We start from the raw sequence: 25193 nt of genomic DNA on the forward strand, positions 1-25193 counted from the left end.
AAAAGAGGCGAATATTTTTAATTAGTTTGTGTGACATTTGCTTAGTTTTTTCAATATTTTTAGTAAAATGTTCATTTAATATGGAACGGGGAGTATTGATGTAGTTAATGGGCCTTTGAGGTTGGGCTAATATGGGCTTCAGCCCAGTGTAAGATTCTACTATCCAGAGTCGTTTTGTATCGTCGCATCTGAAAAAACAAGTGGTGGTAATTGATCGGACGGCGTGAGGCAACATTTATACAAATTACTCCATTTTCAGTAGTACAGATTTTGCAGAAAGCTGACAAGCACAAGCTAAGATGATTTATCGGTTAAATGATCTGCTGTTGAAGAGTCCACTTTAAGTATTAAAGCGCCGGCATGTGTACGGGCTCGGACTCGGGTTTGGGTTCGGATTCTAAGTCGGATCCCGACTCAAACGGGTGGAGCCGAGCTCGTGGAGCGGTTCTCAAGTCGCTGGTGCTCGTCGGAGGAGCCTTATTGCTCCGGCGGCTAACTAAGTCGACTACACGTTGGGACCATGCTCGAATTGTCGCAGAGTCACTTAACGGTGAAAAGGTACTTTTTTTGCGACTTACTGCTTTCTATCTCTGCTATCTTTTGGGTCTCTAGCACTGTGCAAGTGATAATAAATGATATTTTTGAGTTCTGTTGTAGTTTTCAAAGGAGCAAGCTGCTAGGGATCCTGATAATTATTTTAATTTCAGGTATTACATTCTTCGTTTGAAGTTATTACTGTTTCCTCTTTTACTTTTGGATGTGTTAGAAATGGTTGCTGCCAAATTTGCTTGTGTGAGTTTTGCATAGCCGATTTTTCCAGCTGTATAATAGGTAAGTAGTGTTGAATCTTATTTACTTCAATTTCATGATTGGAGATTGGCTCGAATGGAGCTGATTGAGTAACTAACTTTCAACTGCTCTATAATGAGGCTTAGTGGATTTTATTATTGGAGGTGTACAGTAGAAGTGGATTTTATTAAATGTTGATATTTTGGCACTTTTGTATGTTGTTCTTCGATTGGCCTGCAAAGTTACAAACCTTTTTTTTTAGAGATGTAGTGTTTAGGCTAGCTTGTGTGCAGCTCAACTAATTCCATGGGGTACCTCCCACACCAGCACATGTAACGAGTGACTCGATCTATCAAAGCTTCAATAGATTGGAAGAGATTACCTAGTGGTTTTGCTTCTGTTAGGATTTGAACTTGAGACGTCATGATTGTCAACCCACTTCATTGGTCACTTCTAGGTCACACCCTTGGTTGTGGAAGTCACAAACTTTAGGATGCATACCTTTCATAATTTGGATATCAATCTTCGAATGATCCATTCAGGCATGTGAGTGTGCTTCTCTCCAGGAGCTTTGCTTCTAGGCTCTAGCATATGGTCATCTCTTGATGTAGAAAAGACATGGTGAAAGTTTTTTTATTTGAAAATTTTCTTTTATTCACCTTTCATATTTTCATGTCTAGATGGCTTTCCTGTCCTGCTGCAGACATGGTAGATGGCTCTAAGGTTTTATATTTTGAGCAGGTAAATATCTCTATATCACGATTTGTTTTTTTCATGCTCCAGGTCTGAACCAAGAATGATCAGTTTACGATGGATCTAATTTTGTTTTGTAGGCATTTTGGCGAACACCACACAAACCCTTTAGACAGGTGAGTGAAATCCAATAATTTTTTGTTTGTTCTTGACATTTCTATCTGTGGCATTATAGACCTGATAGCTCTAGTCCAGTTTTTCTGTCTTGTTTGCTTTGATTGCTGAAACATACATAATCCCATAAGATGGCTGAAGTTTTTAATTTGATTTGTTGCTCTTATAGCTGAGAGAACTTCAGTACTTAATTTCTAACAGAACTCTTTTGCAGAGATTTTTCATGGTCAAGCCTTGTGCAAAGGAGTTGAAATGTGATGTTGAGGTTGGTCCAAATTCATATTTCTGTAACTAAACTTTGCTCTGCATTCTACTCCCCTTGCTAAGCCTCTTCACACTTATGTTTGGCATGAGTAGCATAAATTTAAAACACTTACTTTAGTGTAGAACCATCATCCTTTATTGTTGCATCATGTAGTATAATGTGATTGGGTTCAATTCTACTTCACATACAGGCTTGTTCGCTTGAATAATTACTCATTTTAATTTATTGTTGGTGGGTGTGGGTGAGGAGGATTATCAGGAGCTGAATAGAAGCATGAAGGTATGATGATGGTCTTCTGGTTGATAGGAAAATATTCTTTCTGCACTGACTGTAATGGGAATACTACACCTTCCCTACATGGTTGCCTGTTCATGCAGCTGAATTCTAGAATTCCTGCAACTCTCCTGCAGTTTCCCTTTTTTTGGGTGTGTGTGTGTGGGGGGGGGGGGGGTAATCCAGTGATGGAAAACAAGCACTGGTAATAATATTGCAGCCTTTAATTCCATTATCAGTTGCTAATAATATTTCTTTATCTTCCTGTACAACATCTAGTTAAGCACATATGCTATCAGAGATGCAGAGGAGTACAAGAACTTTTGTGATCGCCCTAGGGATCAGCGTCCACAACCCGAAGAAGTTATTGGGGTAAATATTCAAATACATTAAGATTGAATCTATTGTTTCTTTATATTTTACATTTGAGTATAGACTCAGTCTGTACCTTTGTAAGATGTGTTCTCTCTTATGCCATATCTCTGTTGCTTAAATAAATCAAGTCTACCATGACAAACTGTTTAATAAATTCTTAGTTTGGTAAATACTTCATAGAAGTTTGATTGTTATGGAAATAAAACTGTTATAGAACATACAGTAACCTGGAGGAAACATTTAGGAATTTGCTGGAAAGTCAGTTTAGTTCTATCGTTATGTGCAGGACATTGCTGAACATTTGACTACCATTCATCTAAAGCGCTGTGAGCGTGGGAAACGGTGCTTGTATGAAGGTTCAACACCTGCAGATGGATTTCCTAATTCATGGGTATTTCCCTATGTTTTTCATTAATCTTAGTGGTGAGATCCATATCATGATAGCCTTTGATGTTTTCTCCTTTCCTATTAAGTTTTGGAAGTTTATTTTGCCTATGTAGCAGAATGGTGCGACATACTGTACCTCAGAACTTGCTGTGTTAAAGAATAATGAGATACATGCCTGGGATAGAGGCTTTGATGATGATGGCAATCAAGTTAGTTCCATATGCTACGTACTTGTTTTTTCCTTAAAAGTTATAACCTGTCTTGTGAATCTTGTCTCGATTATATATCCATTTATTTGAAACCTCTGACAAGGCTTGTTTGCCTTCCAAATGTTACAGGTTTGGGGTGTAAAAGGAGGTCCTTATGAATTCAAGCCTGCTCCTTCTTCAAGTTTTAACGATGTGCTAAATCCTTTGAGTTTTGCTTCACAACCCCTGGGGAAAAGAATAGAAGGCTCATTTGTCCTCCAGGAATGATTTCTTGTTATATAATCCCCCCACCCCAACTGCCCACATCTTGTAAATCATAACTCAATTAGTATTATGTTTAAATTATAGTAAATCATAAGGTGTTTTATATTTCAAAGCTAACTGTTTTCTGATGATAGTTCTGATCTTTCTCTGAGAATGCCTGAGAGAATTTTGCAGAAACGGTAATCACCGCTTGAATTAAGATTGATGTTTGTCATGTATGACTGATATAGTGTTATTGAGAGAATTTGGGATCAATACGTCTTGTCACTGCGGCATGTCAATTTGGTACTACAAAATTTGAACTGCCGTATCTTTGGCTCTGTAAAAGTAGAATTCTACGGAAGGAAAAGATAACAATAACAAATTGCTAGATTCATAATGGGTCATTTCATGTCTCTCTTCAGCTATGTCCTTAATTTTTTGTGGGTGCATTCTTGCCTTTGTCTAGAAATGTGCAGTTGGCTATCAACCAATTGGTATCTTAAAAGTTGGCAGATATGTCAAATTTAAAACACTCATGTTTCAACAATTCAATTGTACAAGGGGACATCCTGTTTGGAAAAATATTACTAGCATTCAGTGTTAACGTTCAAATCAATGAGTGCAAGACAATTCAACACAGCGCCCAAACAGAAGGCACTCAGATCCACCTAAATCGTTGCGATTATCATGGATGAAAATGCTATGATGGATGATAATAAAACATAAAGAGGTGGGAAAGCAGGGATCGACATAAGCTTGTAACTAAGAATGCTTAGATGCTGAAATAACCTTGCATGTTGAAGCAACACAAAAACTGAATAAAATTTTGACAATGTCCTAATATCACAAGGACACGAATAGGCAAGTGAACATACCCATATCTCTAATGCAGAGCCCTACTGATCCAAATATGAACATGGACTACATGGTTAAAATTTACAACTCAGATGAATTAAGCAAGTTTGGCACAGAAGAAGGTTTTGGTGCCAAACAGAAGAGTGGAATCATCACCAAGAGCCAGCCTCTACCAAGGTTTGAGGTCACCAACTGGACCAGCAGTCCAGTTTAAGGACTTCTCCCCCGGCTTCAAGTAATTGGTCTTGTCATGTGGCAGTTTCCGTGCAAGTCCATTCAAAATCTGATGAAAAGCATCACCTGATTGAGCAGGTGTTGGAAACAACATTGCCTGCTTCATTGAAGGATTGGCAAGCAGTCTCTGCTTCCTTAATATTTCTTCTGGTCGAATAGAAGTGAGAATGGTGTCCAAATTTGGAACATCTTTCTCTGCTACAAACACGCCTATATCTTCCCAAGGGATTGCGTCAGCAAATGGCAAGACAATGTCATCTGCTATAATAACAGGGATGCATCCAAATATAACTGCTTCAACCAATCTCGGACTCCATGGTGCCCATCCTAGAGGGCACAAGCAAAAGATGGCTCGCTGCATGTCTTCATAGTAAGTAGTTGGATGCTCAGTAGAAATATCAAAGAGAGGATTGTTTTTAAAGTTCTCCCACACTGCTGCTCGGGCACCTCTGAAGTGAGAAATAATCATAGTTAGTTATTTTGTCTTTCCATGTCTCGGAGATCAGTAGTGAGTAGACTAAATGAGAATATTATTTGTCAACTTCTACAGTCATCATTTATTTAAACAATCTTCATTCATTCCCAGAATCACAATGAATAAATCAATTAACTAAGCATCAATACTAGGGCCTTTTGATAAGTAGCTTTAGTGTAAAAAACAAGTGATTTATTCATGAGTCATGGGTATACCTAGCATAGTAACCACCCTCTGGATCATTTCCAACATCATAAAACAAGCCTCGGAAATAAACAAAGATAGACCGGGGAGTATCTGGAGGGATCAAGTGGGACTGCATTTTCTGTGGGGGAGCATATGGAGGAATTGTAATTGAACCATCCTTCAAACAAACATGATTTCTTTGTCCAAAAGTTTGAACCAAGGTAGCACGTTGGAGCAATGGAAGAATTCCCCTCTCAATAGCTTTTTCTTCCTGCAATGGCGCAAAACCAATGTAACCAAAACATCTTTAACACCCTTGACAGAAATGACTGAAAAATTGAGTTGAAAATGACAAAACTGATAATCATGAACCTAAGGGATATTTGTTGGTAACCTTTCCGTGGGTTCTATCCAATTATGTGAGTGTGTGTGTATGATAGAGAGAAAGAGAGAGATACTCACTTGATAGTGAAAACAAGCACCAAAATCATGTGGCACAATAAAGAAGTGATCAGCTCCCTCTGTCCTATTCCAGTAAGGCCAGTTAGAAGAAATAAGTTGTATTGCACTCCTCATCATACGTGGTGACTTGAAGGGTAAAGGAAGGCCATTTGGTGTAAGGTCACAAGTACTGTAAACAGGGGTGTAGAACCAATCTGCTTCCTCGGGATTAAAGGTTCGAACAGCGCTAGATAATAGGAAACGATGCATAAAGATTTCAGCAGCAAACATGTGGTTGAGGCATCGCTGGTCTTTCTGCAGAATTTTCTTGTTATATTTGCTAGGAAGCTCATAGACAAAAACTTTTAATCTCCCAACTGGATTATCTTCCAAGACATCACCCGCACTTCCTAAATTTTGGAAATAGAAGGAAAACTAAGAAGTTAATACTTAGTGTTGTAAGCAAGTATCCAAATCATTATAGGCTAAAACCATTTAAACAAGTAAAAGATGATGTTTATATGCTCAGAAGAATTTGGAACTCTGTTTTATTGAGAGTCTCAAAATACCCCTTGGAAATTTATGACTAACCTTAAAACATCTAAATTACAACCTAAATACCTCATCTTTATACAGGGTTAGCTCTAAGGTGAGCACAGTTGTTATAATTGATACTATAATGATTCCTCATAGGAATGATCTTACGGGTTAACCACTACTATATCCCTATAGAACTTAGAATACGTTAATGAAACCAGCTGAAATCATCAATAATATTGGAGCCTTTAAAGAAAAGTCTTACACAGGAATGAAAGCTAATATCGTCAATCTCACTAACATGAATTTTCAATAGTGCCTCTAAGACCAGATACTTGTAACCTCCTACATTGCCTAAGTTCCCCAAAACACATCCATTTCAGAGCAGGAACAGCTGAATCTGGACATATTTAATGAAAACAAAAAGTCCAAAAGAAATTCATACAAGTATGAAGTATCCAATACAAGAAAGACATAATTCACTATAACAAACAAGTATTCCCATCTCAGTAACAACGTGTAACACACGGACTCTTCACTTTCGATGCTAGACCCGTCCACATTATTGAAGAGTCCGAGCAACATAGGTAAAAACAACAACATAATCCAACGAGTGGATTCTGGGGAGGGTAAGAGAGATTGTTTTTGATAGACCCTCGGCTCAAAAAGTATTCTCATCTCAGTAAGACATGAAATTACACATAATTCCAAGCTAAACCAAAAACAATTAGCACCCAAAAGAAAATGTACCTGATATTCTCTCAGTATGTTCAGACCTATGAAATTTCAAGCCTTCAATTTTCAACAACAAAGCCAGATAAAGAAGAACAAAAATACCCAAAGTCCAACTCTTCATTTTCTGTTATCTCCCTGTACAGAAAACAATAACACTCTAAAATGGCTCAAAACAACAAAAGAAGACCAGATATTTAATGGGTATGCCCCAATAACAAAGAAAGTTTGGAAATTTGTTATTAATATAATGGGTAGGAGGAATCAACAGTTAGAATGTCATTAGCTGGGGTAGTTGTTAGTAGTATTTTCTTGCTACTGGGGCTCTTTCAAAGACAGCTAAGAAGAGAGAAGTAAAAAAAAAATGAAATCTTTGTGATTCTTGTATAGAGTGAGAAGAACAAAGATTGATAGGGAAATGGGGTTAGTAAGAATTTGCTTCAAGAAACAGAGAAGAAGGAGGGGGGGATTTGGTTTGGATGTCAATTTTCAAGCAACTGCTAAATTTACTTTCTTGAAAAACTTAGCAATATTATATTGGATGTATCATGTACAAGCACTGATGCACTGGAATTGTGTAAAAGAAGGTACATTAGATGAATTTCTCAAATATAAATAAAATATCTACTCAAAAGTTATTGAATTTCTAAAAATCCATCCGCTACATAATTTAGATTTGCCCTATTGGAGAGGTTGAGATGGTGAGGTATACTTAGATATTATCCCAACATCATTAAGCTATTTTTGCTATAAATATATTCAATGAATTTGATTTATATTCGCTAAATTTAAAATTTTAAAAATATATTAGCATTAGATTGGGAATATGACTACTTACAGTCATCAGATTTTATAGTCATCAGATTTTATGCAGATCTGCAAATAAATAGAATTAATACTAGCTTATATATATTTGTATTAAACTCATTTAGTATCATAAAATAAAAAGAAGTAGGTGCAATGTACCGATTGTGAATTATTGAATTCTTTTTGAAAGAAATATAAAATTATCATAAAGAAAAAAGGTATAATACATAGGTCTTTTAACTTGACTTCAAATCATATTTATTTTCTTCAATTTTGAATGTGTACAAATAGACATTTAAATTTGTATGAAGTTGAACAAATAGACACGCATGTCCTACATGTCATCCTTCATATTATTTTTTATCCTACGTGGTGTCCTACGTGTATTGTGTCATATAAGACTCGTGTGTTTATTTATTTAAAAGTTGAATAGTTAAAGTGTCTGTTTGTGCATTATGAAAGTTGAAGGTCAAAGTTAAAATTTAAAGTCAAATTTAAAGTTCAAAATATATATTATGTCAAAAAATAAAATAAGCAAATTAATACTATATGATTAAGAAGATGGGTTGCTTTTAGATGTCGATGTAGTTCCTTGTTTTTTTATTTGTTAAGTTAGAAATGTGGGTTAAGCTTGCTTTTGTAAATAGATTATTATGCATTAAGCACGTTCTCTTCTAAATTATTTGCGGATCAAATAATTTTGTAATTCTTTACAAATTTTTATTCTAATTTTTATAGCTTTTTCTTTGCATAGAAAAAAATAAAGTAGATGTCCAGAGAACGTAGAAACATTCCGTCACTTGCAAAATGTGGTCATATTAATTGTGCTAATTTCTTATGTAATTACCAAATGAATGAGCTTATTTTACTAAATAAATTGAGTTGGTACATTTATTTTGTAGGGAAAATATGATCGCTGAATAATTCCATCGTGTTAAGTATGGTAAATATAGTTGATAAATCCTAATTTTCTCCATTCCATTATTCGAATAACTCAATTCTAATTCATTATTTATAATATCTTCACCATTTAAGGCTCGTTTGGTATGATATATTAAAAATATTAATACTAGTTATATTGAAGTTATTTCGTGTATATTACTTAATTTGATGTATTTAAAGGTTATGAGAGTAATTATATGTTTTTTCATACTAACATATGCATTAAAATCTTTTACATAGTCAATATCATGATTTGCATATATTAGTTATATATAGCATGATTAACAATTAAAATATTTAAGTATTTCACTAGTACATTTAAAAAAATATACTAAATAAAGTATTGTTAATACACAAAACGAAATAAATCCTACCAAACGATAAGGAGTTGAAGAACATGGATGTTGCAACCACATAGACAGAGAAGCATAACCAAAGATGCTAAGAGGTTATGTTAATAAAAGAATGACCATAGGATTAGTGCAAATGATATTTGTGGAAATAATGAAATTCCTTCAAATTTAAATTTGTTCGCGAAATTCACTTTAATGCTATAATTTTATAGACGTTTCAACTCTTTAACAATAATTTTTTTTGTTGAAGTCATCAAAAATTTACGTCCTTGGTCCATTATATTTTTTGTGGTTAAAATAATTATCATTTTGAAAATCAATATATAATTACTTGTTTATTTTATTATTACTCAATAAATATGAAGAAAATTTAATGTGGTAAAGGAAAATACTAATTAAATTATGTATCTTTTTAGTTAATATTTTTTAAGGACCTGTAAAAAAAATATGAAAAAAACATGACGAATAAAATGGTCTAGCGAAATAAGTAAATAAAGTATAAATTTATAGGGTTTGTTTGAATCGACCTATTTTTATCATTCTATATTAAAACTAAGTGCTTACAACATTTTTCTAAATTTACTCATATTTTAATATGTTTAAAAGTTATTTTAGCTAAAACGCATTTAAAATAAATTAATTTAAATAGGCTTTAGCCATAAAATTGGGATTACAATGGAGCAGTGTGGTAAATATTTAAGATTGTGTTGAGCGAAAATGATGTGGGGCAGGTTGAGGTCGGTGTTTTTAAACTAATGCAGATGGAGCGGGTTGCTGGTATATATAATTCTATCTAAGTTCAAATTTAATTTTAACTTTTTATATGTAAGGGTGGTAGAACCTTAATTATTAAGATAATATTTTAAAAACTACATTGAAGATAGTAAATGAAAATAGTTCATGATACAATTTTTACATGTTTCAAAATTTGACCTCTAACAAGTTTCAAGTCATTATCTATTAAATTAATACAACTTAATTAAAAAATAAAAAAATTTTATTTTCGGAAAAGGGCCTAAAATACCTTTAAAGTATTGAAAATAGTACAAAATTACCATCCATCCACCTATTGGCTCCAAAATGCCCTTTTCATCCACCTATTGGCTCCAAAATACTCTTGTCATCCACCTTTGGGTTCAAAATTGACCACTTTTTTAATTGTTTTAAAATTTAACTCTTTAAATATTTTTTAAAATACTTGGCGTTCAACTATTGATTATAATTTTAATTTATTAATATAATTTATATTCAATCCACTACCCACTCATTACTAACTAAACCGTACTCAATTAATGATTCAATTATAATATCAAAATCGTCATAAACACTACTAAAACACGACAAAATTATAGATTCCTTAAAATGACATACAAAATTATTCGAGTCCGAATCGAAACCCCAATTAAATTTAGGTTGAGCCGCTTTTTTAGGAGGACACTTTCTTTCAAAATTGAATTAGAAATTTATGATTAAAGGTAAACAAGTAATACATCCCGAATTAATTCATGCCCTTTTTTTTAAATCTAATTTTTAAATATTTATGGTTTGTTTTAAAACCTTTAATATATTTGAAAAAAATTTACGTATGAAGTAAAATCGCATAATTGAGACGTAAGAATAATTAAGATGAACATAATCAGACTTTTAAGTTTATCGGTGATTTTTATTTAGCCACTTGAATGTATGTAATTTACTTTTATAATTTTTAAAAACAATCAATTGGCAGTAGCTTGCATTAATAATGTGACGGTTTATTAAGAGGAATTTGATTAGTAATGGGTGGGTAATGGATTGATATATAAATTATACTAATACGTTAAATTATAACAAATAGTTGAGCCCCACGTATTTTAAAAAAATATTTAAATAGTTTAAATATAAAACCGTTAAATAAGTGGTCAATTTTGAACCAAAAGGTGGATGACAAGGGTATTTTGGACCCAATAGGTGGGTGAAAAGGGTATTTTGGAGCCAATAGGTGGATGGAGGGTAATTTTGTACCATTTTCAATACTTTAAGGATATTTTAGGCCTTTTTCCGTTTTATTTTTTGTATCAAACCTAGAAAATGAATTATTAAAAAGATTATACGAAGCGTGTGCATGCGGAACTAGATGAGACGGATTAAAAATGAAAAAATTGTTATACGTGACGGTTTAAAATTATGAGATTTAAGCTCAACCCACCTGGCTGCGCCTCACAGCCCCATTGTCATCCCTACACAAAATATTCTAATCGAGAAAAATACAATGCGGCTCTCTTAGAATCCATTTGGATATGCAATATAAATCATGATTTAGAATCAAACTGATTTGAAGTTAAAGTTAAATTTTTATTTAAACATGTAATTTTGATTTCTTATTTCATATTCATATTTTTTCTTATAAATATAAAAAAATTATAATTGATGAAAAAATTCTCCGATTCTCATAGTACAATTCAGTTTATAAAAAAGTTATAATTGATGAAATTTTTTTCTCCAATTCTCATAGTACAATTCACAAATGAGCAAATATAATTCATAAATAAGTATCATCCTATCTTAACGCGCCACATAAAAAATCACATATCTCCATGTTATTTTTATAAATAAATAGTTATAATCACAAACTTTCATATATCTAATTTTATAAAAATTCAATAATAATTTAATTTATTTTTTTACATTACTATCTTAACGCGCCACATAAAAAAAATCACATATCTCCATATTTTTTTTATAAATAAATATTTATAATGACAAACTTTCATTTATCTAATTTTATAAAAATTCAATAATAATTTAATTTATTTTTTCACATATTTCAATGTCAAACTTTGTTTTCTCTTTTTCCCCTTCTTTCCCAGACGGTGGTTTCCATTGCTTAAATCTTCTTCATCCTTCCGACTCATAGATTTTCTCAAGCTTATTTGGTTATCGAGAGGTGGCTTAGCTTGAGTTTACTCTCCATTGTTGTATTCTCCGAGATCGGAGATAAACGGATTGGATCTGGAGATCAGATACTGTTTTAAAAATCCTCATTTTTCATATATTCACTGCAATTTCGCTTTAGGATCTTGATTTAAGGTACCCTTCCGCCGTTTTTTATACCCTTCTCTTTTTTTTTTGGTTATTGCAGATTTTAAATTGCCTTATACAACGACTGCCACTTCGTAATGGATGTAAAGTTCGGGTTTTTACCCAAAAAATATAAAAATTCTTTCTGAGAAAAAAGGGTAGGTTCTTCAAAAGGAGAAATTTTGGTTTATTTAGGAAAAGAAAAAAGAGAAGAAGAAAGTCTGGTCTGAAAACTAAATTTAGTTGAATTTGGTTTGCTGGAGAACTGGGTTTTATTTGGTGGGTTAGGGTTTTGAACCTTTTCTTCAGTTTCTTTTAACCCCTATACCCAGAAAAACATGCAATTACTAACCCGAGTATGAAAACTTGTACTTAGTGTAGGATTTTAGTTAGCTTGCTATTTGCTTTCGAAAGTAATTAACTGGAAATAAATTAGGCAATTAATGTTGGTACTTATTCAGTTTGTTTGGTTTATATAAGTTTACAGAACTTTTGGTAACTTTGCTTCATGTTGGGATCTGATAGACTTTGTTCATGATCCGTTTTCTAGTTGCTTTTAGCTGCTTAATGTTAATGCTTTGTATGATATCAAGTTCTATGTCCTCTTATGTGTTTTAAGTTATGAAACAATGTGGTATTGGAAGTTAATATTGCCTATCAAAGTTACAAATGTAGATTTTGAAAGTTTTTTCTAGCAAGAATTATGGTATGAAGATTCTATATATCATTCTAGTTTAATGAAATTTCGGCAACGGGGCATCAATCAGAACTTGGAAATTTAAGTATTGTGTGGTCAAAGGAGCTTAATGCTGTAAATTTTGCATAACCATAGCTAAGTACCTGACTCCATTATAGGACCAAGACAGTCCTAGTGTCCAAGCTCAAGTTTTCCGATTACGTGCCAGTTCTAAGGTGGTATACGCTATTGAACATATAGACTCTGGTGCTTTAGAAAATTGTAGAGCATTGCAATGAAAGATGTTGCAGAAAAGCATTGGGGCATCTTAGAGATTGGAATAGTAAATGTTGTCCAAGTCTTGCACTGGTTAATCTGGGTTATCTGTAACCTCAAGGCCAAAGTTGAGGTATTAAGCAGGCAGGCTATTGCAGAAAGTCTGCTCGAAATTTGCTGTGCAGTAGCAGCTGGCTAGGATCATTAACATTGAAGAACGGAACTTCAGTGGTAAATGCAATAGTAAGCCGTAGAGTCTTCTCTCCCAAAAGAAAAATGAAGGGGAGAGAAGACTCTAGACAACAAACCATGGTTCTTCAGCATCATACATCACGGAGTTGGGAATATTTCTTTTCCTGATAAATGACGAGAGTTAAACCTGTCATAACTGTTTGAGTGGAAGGGGCCATATAAATACAGTTGCAACTTAAAATATGACTACAAATTATTCCTTTTTTGAGCTTGAATGGAGATTTAATTACCTGGCAGCTCGCAGCTATATGTTCTATACCAAAGTCTCTTTTTGACTATTATATGTTTTTCATTTCGGGGGTATAAATGTTACTTTAAGGTCATTGTGTATATGTATAAGAGTTACAACCTTGGGTCATTAAAGAAAAAGATTATAGAGAAGATTGAATAATTCAGAAGATGACATGTGAGACGATAAATAAGAGCACTGTTCTTGCTCAGTGCAGAAAGCTATTAAGAGACTCAGATTTTTCTTATTTCAAAAGCATTGCTCATGAAACCTTAATGGTTTATGCTTCTACAATCTTTTTATATTTTGTAGGGTTTATTTACTTAATGAATCTAGTGTCAACTTAGTGGTGTAGTATCCTTTTCATTTTGATCTGGTTATAAGGTGTTCATGGCCAGCCATTGTTTCCTTATTCCATTTCATCATTCGGTCAAAAGACAAAGAGCTCTAGTATGAGAGGAGTTAACAGATGCTTCTTTACTTTTTATAGGCTTGGTGGAAGGCAAAACTGATTTAGAGAGGGCATTCAGATATGGTAAGTTAGACTACAGTTATTGTTATTTTGTTGTTGAATTTACATGCACTATGCTCATTTTCTTTTGCTGGTATTTTCAGTCGGCACTCTTCAATTTCCACTCCTTTTTGACAGTAGTGCTGTTAGGGATTTGTACATGCACTTATGTGAAGATGCATTTTCCTGCACTACTTGAACAGAGAACTGGGTAAGTCTTCTCTATAAGTAATTTGTTGTAGCTACTGTATAGGAATTTGGCATTGGTGTCAATGTTACCTATGTTGATTCTTAATAATTCATATAGCAGGTCCTTCTTTATTTCCTCTAACTGGTTAGTAAAGACTTAAGATTGGTTTTCTAATTCCTTTATTGTGTGGATACCTGGTTGGAGATACCTTTTTGTAGTGCATTTTCTGAATTTATGCTACTTCTTCTGCCCCATGTTTCTATAATTTTGTCATGGTTGGAATTTCATGTATGATCACATTTAGGTAGTGCAGGTAAGCCTGTTCTACTGTTACTGGGTACTATGTAAACCTATAAGATGGTACATTCTGCTGTTGGACCGTTCTCATAAAGACACATATTAGTCCTCTCCACGCCCCCCCCCCCCCCCCCCCCCGGGACGGCCCCTTCTCCCTTCCTCCTTTAATGTCCTCCCTCAATTGTTTTTTACAACGAAATAACAGGGGCAGTAGAGTAGAGTGACAGGTTAGGATTGGAAGAAGTATCTTAGAAGAAGCGGGGTTCAGGAGAGGCAAATGCTTTGTGAGATCAAAATTCTTATCCCTTTCCATCTTCTGTCTTTCATAAAGTTTAACTCCATAAAATGAAGTTTCTAGTATGGTTTATGTACTAGCAACTCAAGATTGATGATTTTCTTCATGCAATTATCCTACTCCTGAACTATGTATATCCACTATGACAAGCCATATAACCCGTTTTATGCATCATATAGTACTTAGAGAACAGAGAATATGAGGATTTAAGGGTATTAGATGTACTTCTGTTTCTCTGGGGAGATTAGTAGTTACACCTATGTGTAGATGGTTTTTCATTTGAAAATGGCTTTGCTAGGTCAAAAGATGTTAAACTCTTATCCGAAATGTTCTCACTGTGGGGAGAAAAGATCACAAGGGCCCTTTTAATTGGATCTAATTTTTTCGTTGGCTTTCAATGGGCTTCAACATGTTATTTTAAGTTGAGGGAATCTCAGGCATTGACTATTTTGTTTGTCTGGACTCTGATAATTGAATTTTCAGGTTTTGAAGCTAAGAAAGTTGTGTAATGTTTTCTCCAATTTTATCTCCCCCTAATGTTGTGGCTTGTTACTTTATTTTATGTCTTATTTCATTTTATCTCTCTATTCCCTGTATGTTCTTCATCCTAACTAGAAGGTAAACTTGGCAGGTTTCGAGGTTTCTTTTGGAAGGCTGCTAGAATAGGTTAGTTATCTCATCTGCTTGCAGCGAATATTTGTCAGGACTAATTTCCTTATCTTGTTTACAGAATCGAAATTATTTTGCTTATTGTTAAAAACATTGCATGCATTTTCTTAAACAATTCTGGCCTGTATCCTAGTGAAACCACACCATACAATAGGATGTTGATGAAATGCTGAATCACTGCCGAAATGAGGACATACAGTTGACATTTAGGCATCATACTATGACAAAAACGAGTAACATTTTCCTGGCTAAGCATTGTAATTCTCTCATAAGGCATCATCTTGATAGGAAGTTCTTGTAATTCTCCCTTGATTGACCACTTCATAATATTTTTGGAATATCATGATCTTTTTCGCTTCCCTGTTTTTAATGTGACTGGAAGCTTCATCTGTTTGTGTGATTGCATATTGCTTAGATGCCTATTTAACCCATCAAAAGAACCGTCACATAAATGCCTATTTATCTTCATGGTGGTTCTTCATCCTTTTACTTTAACTTTGAACATAAAAATCACTCTTCTCAAAATTTCTCCTATACCTAAAATTTGTAATTCCATTATCATAAAACACATAAATTTTATCTTTTATCCATTTATCCTACCAATGCGTGAATTTGACGAGGTGTTCTATACTTCAATGTGGACAGGTGAACGGTTGAGTCCTTGGGTGGCAGTGGGCTGCTTGACGATGGGTGTTTCAATAATCTTCTTCTGAGAGAACAACTGTTTGCAATTCATGAAAGTACACTCTCAGCTGGGCTTAAATTAGCACTTGAATCTATTTTTCATCAAATGATCTGTTCGATTAAAAGATGGCACGAAACTTGATGTGACACCAACACTGCTTTCTTGATCATGAACTGAGTTTTATCGTGTGGAAATTTTGGATTGTGACAATGTTCGACTCTCTGTTCTGTCCTTTTCTTTAGACTAATTATTTTACTGCAAGTAGTTTTATCAAAAAAGGTAAAAAAAAAAGATTGACAAAAATTCTAAAAACGCAACAAAATTGATCTTTGTCAAATACAATTCAAAAGAGATGTACCGTGAGATTGACTTATATGTGATGTAAGGTTGATGAAATTCAATAAAGTGTGTACATACAAATAAAGAAACCTCCTAACCTAAATTAAACACAAACAAAAATTACCACAAAAAAAATAGTATATTGTTAATAGCAGACAATATTTTTCCATAATCTATTTTATAAAAGAACCATTTATAGCAGACACTATTTTTCCACCAAAATGTTGTCAACTCTGACTTTTCTTCCACCACATATACTTGTGATTGTATGAAATAATGGAACAAGTCCCAAGAACTTCTGTTGTATATATAATTGTATGAAACAATTTCTTTTTTTAATCAGCAGCAAGTCGCCATTAGAATAATGCTTTTTCAGTTCTAAAATCAATTTTATTGCTTTTTTTAAATTTTTGACAATTTTTTTTTACTCTTATAACTCTGGACTATAGTTTTATCTCTGTGTCAAAGAAGTCTGATGCTATCTTCTACTTGATGATGAGTATCATCAATCATGTCGTATCATTTGCATCGACAGCAGCTTCTTGAAGTAGCAGTGGATCCTCCCAACCACAAATAAAATAGAAGAGAAAAACTATGAATAATTGAGTTGGAAAATATTGTCAAAATCGATGTCCATTCTTATGCCAAGCATTAATTGGTTTGTCTTCTGGCCAGCTGCAAATCTTACACCAATATAAATTACCATCGTATGGTACACATGAAAATATAAATTAGATATAATACAAAAATGTGTCTTTTTAATTTGAATTTATTTCGTCTTTGTGTCTTTCAATTTTGATTGTGCAAAGGTAGATACTTAAATTTATATAAAACTGAACAAGTAGACACATGAATCGTATGTAGCATAATACATGTAGAAACACAAATTGTCATGTAGGATATGTGTCTAGTTGTTTAACTTTATACAAGTTTAAGTATCTTTCCATGCACACTAAAATTGAAAGACATAATTATAAAATTAGATCAAATTAAAGGAGTTAATTATGTTCTAACATATTTCATGTATTAAGTATCATAAATATATTCAATTTTCTTATATTTGTTTAATAAATCTCACGAGAAGAAAAACACATGCAAAAGTTTTTTTTTTTTAAAAAAAAACTATAAGACAGAAGAAAAGGTAATTACCTGCTATAGTCCGTATGTTTTTTTCCATGTACATTAGAGTCCGACTAAATTTAAACAGCGTCATAAAATTTCACATTGAAAAATAAAACATTCTCTAATAAAAGCAGTTCCATGCCCAAGGACCTGAATTCGAGACCTCTTGAAAAAGAAAGAAATATTTATCACTCTAGCATGAGCCTGTCCAGCAAATATAGCTTTAATATAAAGTAAAGTATCTTAATTATGGAAAATGATGTGGCTATAAAGCAGGTGGGAAATTAAAGAAGAGGAGGCTACTTGTGGGGCTAAAAGACCTATGCCAATATGAATGAAAGGTCTATTATCATTTGCTATAAATGCAAGATTTTTGTAAAAAATTAATAATCATCCAGTTGTTATAAGAAGATACAAGAACTAGTCTCGATTGAGTTGGTTATTTTGCACCACATTTCCACATAATTGCCTATAAACAGTTTGATAAAAGGTAACACTTAAAAAGAGTGTGAAACAACAAAAAAAAAAATAGCTGTCAGTCGAGTGATAACACCTATCCTTCAAACCGCTCAACCAAAACTTGTGTAAATAGACTTTAAAATAGATCATATACAAATATGGTACAGCGAATAAAGTTTTTCTTTCGGAAATTTTGATTTGAGCCCTGAAAACACTTTTGTAAACGAGCGCTACGTAGAAATACCAAACAAACAAATGTATCTCGTAATTAAAAAAATAAAATAGTGTTGCTGATTATATACAATAAATGCTTAGGTATGAAAATGATAGAAAGCGTTTCCGCCGAACGAGCCCTAAAAGATATCATTCGTAATCCAAAAGATAAAATAGTGTTGCTGATGGTATACATACAATAAATGCTTAGGTGTCCAAGAAGTAGCTCTTAGTCATCTATCAAATTAATGAGGGACGCAAGTGGGTGAACCCCCAAAGTCTGTTACCAAATATGGTAAAACAATCAAGTCCTCTACGCAACACTTCACTTATATATTATTATTATTATTTGCAGAAGTGAACACTGTACTTGTGATTTTATACGTAGGTATTGTGTTTGATGTACATACCTCACTTTCTTTTTGGCTAAATTGGCCTTTCTTTTTGTCTTATTTGTGCGCATATCACTTGCTATTTCCAACCTGCAAAGCTAAGTCAATGAGAAGCCATCACCTTAAATGGTTGTTTGGTTAGGACCAAGGATATCCTTAGATTATAATCTCTATCCTAGTTTAATTACTATCAATGATCAAGCACAGATGCTTAGTCTGAATAATAAAGGAATAGATTTTCTAGTCTTAGTTAAATTACGCTCTGCACTATTAATAGTAGAGGCGTTGCTAGCTCTTTTCTAGTGAAAAATATTTGAGTTTATGAATAAAATATTTTTCAAACATGATTTTCGCTCATTGCATTGACGGCAAGACCACCCTCCTTGGTGCAAGTCTTTCTTTTTCTCACCACTTTTCTCAAGTTAATTAATTCATATCTAGATTTCAACTCATCAGTCAGTCAAATACACCTATCACGGTCAATTGGCTTTACTTATTTCTTTCAAAGATTTGATTTTTCTCACTTCCTCCATCTTCCTCTTATATATTTTCTTTCTTCAACTAGGCTGAAAATTCCACAAACAAGAGGAAAATTAGCTATTCTTGATAGTGGGGTAGAAGCTTCTGCTTTCCGTTGCTATTTCTCACACTATTTATAGGTGCAAGGAAGACTCTGATGGAGGGGAAAGCAGAGGTAGTAACAATGAAGCCAAATACTGATGAGCTTCTTTCTAAACAAATAATGAAGCAGGATGCAGCAGCAACAGAAAAAGAAGAAATTCAAATGCGATGTGACGACGTAATGAAGCCAAATAATGATAAACTTCTCTCTAAACAAAGAATGAAGCAGGAAGCAGTAGCAACAGAAAAAGAAGGAATTCAAATGCAATGCGACGACACAATTACAGATCAAGAGATGAATAAAATTGAACTAATGAGGGCTCTTGTTGAAAAACAAGATCCTTCTTCCAAGGTATTATACGATTTTCTGCAGCCTTGCAGCATTTCTCTCCCTTTCTAACTATAAAAAGCAATATTTTTTAATCAAAGTAGAATAATTTCCATGTACCTTGTTTGCAGGAAATAGACGACTATGCCTTGAGAAGGTTTCTTCGAGCTCGTGATCTAGACATAGAGAAATCTGCAGCAATGTTCTTGAAATACCTTAAGTGGAGACAAAGTTTTGTACCAAAAGGGTCCATTTTGGTGAGTGAGATACCAAACGAGATTGCACAGAACAAGATGTTCATGCAAGGTGTAGACAAACAGGGTTGTCCTATTGCTGTAGTTTTTGGTGGCAGGCATATTCAAAACAAATTAGGAGGTGTTGAAGAGTTCAAACGTATGACTTCCTTTTTTCCTTTTCACCACCTAATTTCACATAGCCTACTGCATCACGGTCAGTGAAACTGGCTTTGGAATCAGTCAATTTCTCACATCCAAGTCTTTCTTTGATTCCTCAGGTTTTATAGTCTTTGCTCTGGACAAATTGTGTGCAAGGTACAACATTTAGAATAATAGTAGCAGCTTTATTCCTCTCCTTTTTAACTTTCTCAAAATAAGCTGAAAACATGAGCAACAAACTCCACCATGGACAGAAAACCTGTTTTTAATTTAAAAAAAAAATAAAATTATTTTGAGTATTGAAATGTAACTAAAAAGGGCAGAATAAATATAGAGGATAAAAACAGCTCATCATTTGGACGACAAATTATGGAGTTTTACTTATGAAACAGGACCTCACCAGGAAGAGAGAAGTTCACAATAATCGGAGATCTCCAAAATTTTGGCTATTGTAACAGTGATGTTCGTGCCTATCTTGCGGCCCTATCCATCGTGCAGGTTTAATCACCAATACTGTCTAGTCATTCATATAGAGGCTTACCCAACTTTTATCCATAATCTAAGAGACATCTATTTTGCAGGATTGCTACCCGGAAAGACTAGGCAAAGTACTTCTTGTTCATGTTCCTTACATATTTTGCACATTATGGAAGATTTTGTATCCTTTCATAGACAACCACACCAAGAAAAAGGTGAGGTTCTAAAATAATTGTGTTTCACATAAAAGATGGATGAATCAGTTCCGGAGTTCAGTCATACTTGCAGTTGATGTCGAGGATAACTTTGTGAGAAACTTGATTACAACTTCTATTACATCATCCTCACCAAACTATTTTCAATCTTCACAGATCATGTTTGTGGAAAACAAACGGCTGACAGCAACCTTACTTCAAGATATTGATGAAAGCCAGCTTCCGGAGACTTACGGAGGCAAAATGCAATTAGTTCCTATACAGGACGCCTAGGCAAGTAATTGCCCTACAAGCTTCAACTGTATCAAGTTGACAGTGCTTTATTTTTAATAGCTTTGAGGAAAAACATTAAATAGCAAATATACATCTATATCCATTACTAAACATTCAGCTTTTACATGGAGTAGAAAATAAATGACATATTTTCCACCTGATCTGCTAGTTTGATGTTCTTCTTGATGAATCCAGCTTCCATTGCTATCTATCATTTTGATATGACAAACTGGATGACGTTCAATCTTGATTCTGCAACAAGTGAAAAAGAGTTGTACAGATTTCAATCAAATCCGTTTTATATTTTGTAGCTCTTAAACATGTCATTGTTTCCTTTGCTTTTCTTTTGAAGCAAGATACAGACAGATACACTATTATATAACGAAATTTAGTAGATGAGTTGGTTTGAATATGTCCAAATCCAGCAATGCAGAACCACCTATTATTGGAGAGGCCTACAATGAAATCGCTGTATCATTTGAATGTGGACTTGCATTCTGGAAACAATATCTCTAATAAAAGATGAATATAATTCTACTTCTCACATACAATAAGCATGAATCAACTGATATGTGTATGTGTATGTATTTATATGGCTAAGTTCCAACTAAAGTGAAGCTTAAGAAGATTGAGACACCACTGCAGAAAAAGTTTACTTCACAATCCAAAATGTTGTAACTACCCTTGACACGTCAAAAACTATAGCTGCAAATTCAATTCAACAGTTACTTGAATGTGTCCTTTCTCTAAAAAGTAATCTTTTTCATATAACTACTGAATGTTTTCTCTGGAGCAACAAAAGCCACTATCCTACCTTGTCCAAGTAACTCATACGGTCAAAACTACTGCACTACCTGCACTGAAGCTACTGCTACTATCTAAATTATATGAACTACTGGTCACTTGAGGCCATTGCTTCCTTTTTTCGGTGACCAACTCAAGTCTGCTGTTTTCTTGAGGAAATCTGTACTTTTTTTCGCATTAGTTTGTCCAAGTAGCCAATCTAATCCAGTTTCCATACAAGGAGAAAGACTCAAACAGTTGAAAAAAAGTTACTCATAAAAGATTCAAACAATTATACAACAACAGGATATTCAGGAAAGAGAGAGTTTCATACCTCAAAGACCAGTAAATAAACTTAAGAACTCGCCTGGATGTAATATTCAGCGAGTTCTTCCACAGACAGGGATATCTTATCTCAAAACTTGGAGCTGCAGCATATGGAAATATACCATTTGACACTGATTGTAACCAGATGCACTTTACTCAACTATACAATGCTAGAAACAGGCAAGATAAGAGCCACAAAAATCTTTGAGACATCCGCTATAACATGTCTTGAAAACCATTATATGATATCTACTTAAGCTTCAATTACCAAACACAATTGGAACTTCAAAGAAATGCTACCAGTAATCCCCACAACTACAATAACCATCTGCAAAGTGATGAAAGCGGATCCTGTCCCTCACAATGATCTCCCTATTCAACAGCTTTGCTACCATTTTCATCCAAGAATGGCAATCTGGACAAGTACGAAGATTTTTCGAAACTTGAATATGAGTGCCAGGACTAGATTTTAAGATCCCATAGGCTAATGCCAATTTTTCACTGTGGTAGCTCAAGTTTTCCTCCTTTTCCTCATCAGAAATATCCATCAAAACCAACTCAGTCGTGGAACTAAATCCTTCCAATTTGGTTTGATGAATTAATTTCTTCAAAGTTTTATATATTAGTTCAGCTTCAGGGTGTGACCGGTCACCTGCCTTGAACTGGTGAACGACATTACCCACTTCAACCCAACTTTTCCCACTATTTTTACGAACTCCTTTCCATTTCATCAGACATCTAACTTTCTCTGCATTATCCCATTTCTTAGTAGAACAATAAATGTTTGACAGTAAGACATAATCACCGCTGCCAAGATGAGATATTTTTGTGCTAGCAACTTCCCCCATCTCAGAATTTTTGTGAATTCTACAAGCACTGAGAAATGTCCTCCACATAATTGCATCAGGCTCTATTGGCATTTCCTTGATTACTGTATAAGCTTCATCAAGCAGTCCAGCTCTGCCTAGTAGATCAACCATTGTTCCATAATGCTCAAGTTGTGGTTGAATCAAATATAGACTTTTCATTAGTTGAAAATACTTTTGACCCTCTTCAACCAAGCCACAGTGACTACATGCTGTTAGAAGTCCAATGAAAGTAATACTATCAGGTGAAACATTTTCTGGCTCCATCAGTGAGAAAATCTCAATTGCATCTAAAGCAAGACCATGGATTCCTAATCCATTAATCATAGCATTCCAGACAGAGACATTTGTACGCTCAACACTATCAAATATTCCTCTAGCTATCTCAATTCTTCCACATTTTGAGTACATATCAATCAAAGCAGAAGAAAGAATGTAATTTAGTTCAATCCTTCTCTCAGTCATTAAGTGATGTACCCACTTAGCGTGATCAATGGCTCCAAGTCTAGCACATGCTGTAATGATAGATGCAAAAGTATATCCATCTGGTTCAACATTAGACCTCAACATCTTTCTGAAGACACTGAGTGCCTCCTTACACAAGTCATTTTTGACATAACCTCCAATTAGTGAGTTCCAAGTAACCAAATCCCGGAGTGGAACTTCATTAAATATCATCTTGGCAACATCAACTGTCCCCATCTTCATAAATCTAGAAATCATTAAATTAGCAGAGACAGCATCAAAATACTCAGTAGGAATTTCAACAAGCAGCTGACGAGCAAGATTGAGTCTATCGCAAGATGCATATGTCACTACCATCAAAGAAATAAGAGAAGGATACACTCCATAACCAAGTTTAATAATATTAGCATGTGCACCAGCTGTAGTTCTCAAATTTGGTGACATCTTACATGCTTCAAGAATGCATAATAGTCTGTGATAATCTGCAAGATATCATGAAATAAAAAAGTAACCTTTAAGCATAAAGTTTTGATTTTAGAACAGAAATAGCCAGTTACCAAAAGGAAGGAAACAAAAGATATTTTTTTCTATTTACATTTTAGAATCAAGCTAGTAAAAAGGGAAGAAAGATGACTCTGAATTATCTATTTGTTTTCATAACATTATTCATATAAATTAAGATGCATACAACAACATACACGGTATAGTCTAACAAAGCGGAGTCTCCAGAGGGAAAACCTTACCCCTAACTTAGCGGTCCAAAGCAATCGAAGAAACACGCAAAGAAGCAATTTTGCTAGTGATTAGACTATTAAAAAGTTAGTAAAAATATATAAGAAAGTTATTCAACCTTGTGAATAATGAGATTCTGTTGGAGATAATGAGAGGTGTAGCCCTGTGCTTAAAGTAGCGCTGAGATTCTGAAGCCACGGAGAAAATAAGGAAGAAGAAGAGTAATAGCAATAAAGTCTCCTCCGACTGCCGGCAATCCTGAACATCCTTTCAGCCTTTAAATTCCCTTCTATTTCATTCGCACAAGTTCATTTTAGTACTGCAATTTCTCCATTGAAGAGAATTTCAAGATTGCCACTACTGGTGTTGCATCTCCATTCCCGGAGACCATGATTGGGCCGGAGAGTCTGAAAGAGGCCCATGCTTATTTTCGGGATTCTAAAGGATCATTTGCACTTTTATCCCTCTTATGTGTTGGTGCAAAAGCTATTTTACGCTATTTCATTTTCATATTTTGAAGGTGAAATAGTCCGGTATACTCTTATTGTTATTGTATTTGTATTGTATTATTACTATATTTATAATGTTTGGTTTAATTGTTATTCAAAATGTATTATATTGTATTGTTAAATTTCATTGTTAGGTAATAATAAAGAATTTTATTTTATGGAATAATTAATTTGGTGTGTTCTCTTACTTAATTTCTTTCTTGAATTATATCTTTATATAATATATCAAAATACAAAATGTACCCTTTACTTTAATTATTTAAATGTAGTCAAACCTCTTACCTAGAATAATTAAGGATATTTTAATAAAATTATAAATTACAATAAAGTTCGATACAATCAAACCAAATAATTAAATGTTATTAAACAACAACAAACAGTACAGTTAGCCAAATATTGTATCTACCATACAATACAATACATTATGAAACAGCGGGTAACAATGATCCAAACAAAGTGTTATACTTGTATCAATTTGTATTCTGAACTTCTATTTACCTCTTTGTTATCTGGATTCATTTAATAAAACACAATTTATCAAATCTCTCTGACCATCGATCTCTTTTA

The 25193-nt window shown here is 33.8% G+C and overlaps 5 protein-coding genes across 14 annotated transcripts; 3 read left to right on the forward strand and 2 right to left on the reverse strand.

Annotated features, from left to right (window-relative positions):
- Positions 1-28: 28 nt before the first annotated feature.
- On the forward strand, positions 29-3684 carry LOC101249651 (chromophore lyase CRL, chloroplastic). 8 transcript variants are annotated; one of them, XM_026031627.2, is made up of 10 exons: positions 31-558; positions 658-707; positions 1470-1530; positions 1623-1658; positions 1871-1921; positions 2180-2200; positions 2474-2566; positions 2838-2960; positions 3070-3165; positions 3295-3684. In XM_026031627.2, the coding sequence occupies exons 1-10, from the start codon at positions 361-363 to the stop codon at positions 3430-3432; spliced, it is 867 nt and encodes a 288-aa protein (XP_025887412.1). In that variant the 5' UTR covers positions 31-360; the 3' UTR covers positions 3433-3684. The 8 variants fall into 8 exon arrangements, with proteins under 8 accessions (XP_004241653.1, XP_010322633.1, XP_025887412.1 ...); XM_026031628.2 differs by having other exon boundaries at positions 3073-3165; XM_010324329.4 differs by having other exon boundaries at positions 2856-2960.
- Positions 3685-4167: 483 nt separating this feature from the next.
- On the reverse strand, positions 4168-7691 carry LOC101250897 (probable beta-1,4-xylosyltransferase IRX10L). The gene is made up of 4 exons (XM_004241609.5): positions 6890-7691; positions 5624-6012; positions 5191-5432; positions 4168-4949 (listed from the first exon to the last, which is right to left on the reverse strand). Exons 1-4 carry the CDS (start codon positions 6993-6995, stop codon positions 4436-4438), a joined length of 1251 nt encoding a protein of 416 aa, XP_004241657.1. The 5' UTR covers positions 6996-7691; the 3' UTR covers positions 4168-4435.
- Positions 7692-11589: 3898 nt separating this feature from the next.
- Positions 11590-16320, forward strand: LOC101253694 (uncharacterized). The gene is made up of 5 exons (XM_004241619.5): positions 11590-12039; positions 13954-13998; positions 14079-14185; positions 15388-15422; positions 16071-16320. The coding sequence occupies exons 2-5, from the start codon at positions 13996-13998 to the stop codon at positions 16136-16138; spliced, it is 213 nt and encodes a 70-aa protein (XP_004241667.1). The 5' UTR covers positions 11590-12039; positions 13954-13995; the 3' UTR covers positions 16139-16320.
- A 96-nt stretch (positions 16321-16416) lies between these two features.
- Positions 16417-24806, reverse strand: LOC101249092 (pentatricopeptide repeat-containing protein At5g50990). Of its 3 annotated transcripts, XM_026031634.2 has the most exons (6): positions 24236-24806; positions 22062-23867; positions 21102-21196; positions 19705-20238; positions 18654-18725; positions 16417-17124 (listed from the first exon to the last, which is right to left on the reverse strand). In XM_026031634.2, exons 1-2 carry the CDS (start codon positions 24381-24383, stop codon positions 22351-22353), a joined length of 1665 nt encoding a protein of 554 aa, XP_025887419.1. In that variant the 5' UTR covers positions 24384-24806; the 3' UTR covers positions 16417-17124; positions 18654-18725; positions 19705-20238; positions 21102-21196; positions 22062-22350. The 3 variants fall into 3 exon arrangements, with proteins under 3 accessions (XP_025887419.1, XP_069155490.1, XP_069155489.1); XM_069299389.1 differs by lacking the exon at positions 16417-17124 and having other exon boundaries at positions 18195-18725; positions 20380-21196; XM_069299388.1 differs by lacking the exon at positions 16417-17124 and having other exon boundaries at positions 18195-18725; positions 20380-21399.
- Positions 18723-21105, forward strand: LOC101251192 (uncharacterized). Its single transcript, XM_004241610.5, has 6 exons — positions 18723-19608; positions 19716-19977; positions 20099-20135; positions 20372-20477; positions 20561-20671; positions 20828-21105. The coding sequence occupies exons 1-6, from the start codon at positions 19312-19314 to the stop codon at positions 20942-20944; spliced, it is 930 nt and encodes a 309-aa protein (XP_004241658.1). The 5' UTR covers positions 18723-19311; the 3' UTR covers positions 20945-21105.
- Positions 24807-25193: the final 387 nt, after the last annotated feature.

This window comes from Solanum lycopersicum, chromosome 6 (genome assembly GCF_036512215.1).
Source record: "Solanum lycopersicum chromosome 6, SLM_r2.1".
Taxonomy (NCBI): Eukaryota; Viridiplantae; Streptophyta; class Magnoliopsida; order Solanales; family Solanaceae; genus Solanum; species Solanum lycopersicum.

Coding starts and splice junctions, on each gene's coding strand:
- LOC101249651 (XM_026031627.2), top strand. CDS start 361: ATGTGTACGGGCTCGGACTCGGGTTTGGGTTCGGATTCTAAGTCGGAT. Junction 708..1,469: donor GATAATTATTTTAATTTCAG/GTATTACATTCT, acceptor TTTCATGTCTAG/ATGGCTTTCCTGTCCTGCTG. Junction 1,659..1,870: donor CACACAAACCCTTTAGACAG/GTGAGTGAAATC, acceptor ACTCTTTTGCAG/AGATTTTTCATGGTCAAGCC.
- LOC101250897 (XM_004241609.5), bottom strand. CDS start 6,995: ATGAAGAGTTGGACTTTGGGTATTTTTGTTCTTCTTTATCTGGCTTTG. Junction 5,433..5,623: donor GTGCTTGTTTTCACTATCAA/GTGAGTATCTCT, acceptor GCGCCATTGCAG/GAAGAAAAAGCTATTGAGAG. Junction 4,950..5,190: donor GAGGGTGGTTACTATGCTAG/GTATACCCATGA, acceptor TTCTCACTTCAG/AGGTGCCCGAGCAGCAGTGT.
- LOC101253694 (XM_004241619.5), top strand. Junction 14,186..15,387: donor CTACTTGAACAGAGAACTGG/GTAAGTCTTCTC, acceptor TAAACTTGGCAG/GTTTCGAGGTTTCTTTTGGA. Junction 15,423..16,070: donor TTGGAAGGCTGCTAGAATAG/GTTAGTTATCTC, acceptor CAATGTGGACAG/GTGAACGGTTGAGTCCTTGG.
- LOC101251192 (XM_004241610.5), top strand. CDS start 19,312: ATGGAGGGGAAAGCAGAGGTAGTAACAATGAAGCCAAATACTGATGAG. Junction 20,136..20,371: donor CTGGACAAATTGTGTGCAAG/GTACAACATTTA, acceptor CTTATGAAACAG/GACCTCACCAGGAAGAGAGA. Junction 20,478..20,560: donor CGGCCCTATCCATCGTGCAG/GTTTAATCACCA, acceptor TCTATTTTGCAG/GATTGCTACCCGGAAAGACT.
- LOC101249092 (XM_026031634.2), bottom strand. CDS start 24,383: ATGTTCAGGATTGCCGGCAGTCGGAGGAGACTTTATTGCTATTACTCT. Junction 23,868..24,235: donor AGAATCTCATTATTCACAAG/GTTGAATAACTT, acceptor GATATCTTGCAG/ATTATCACAGACTATTATGC.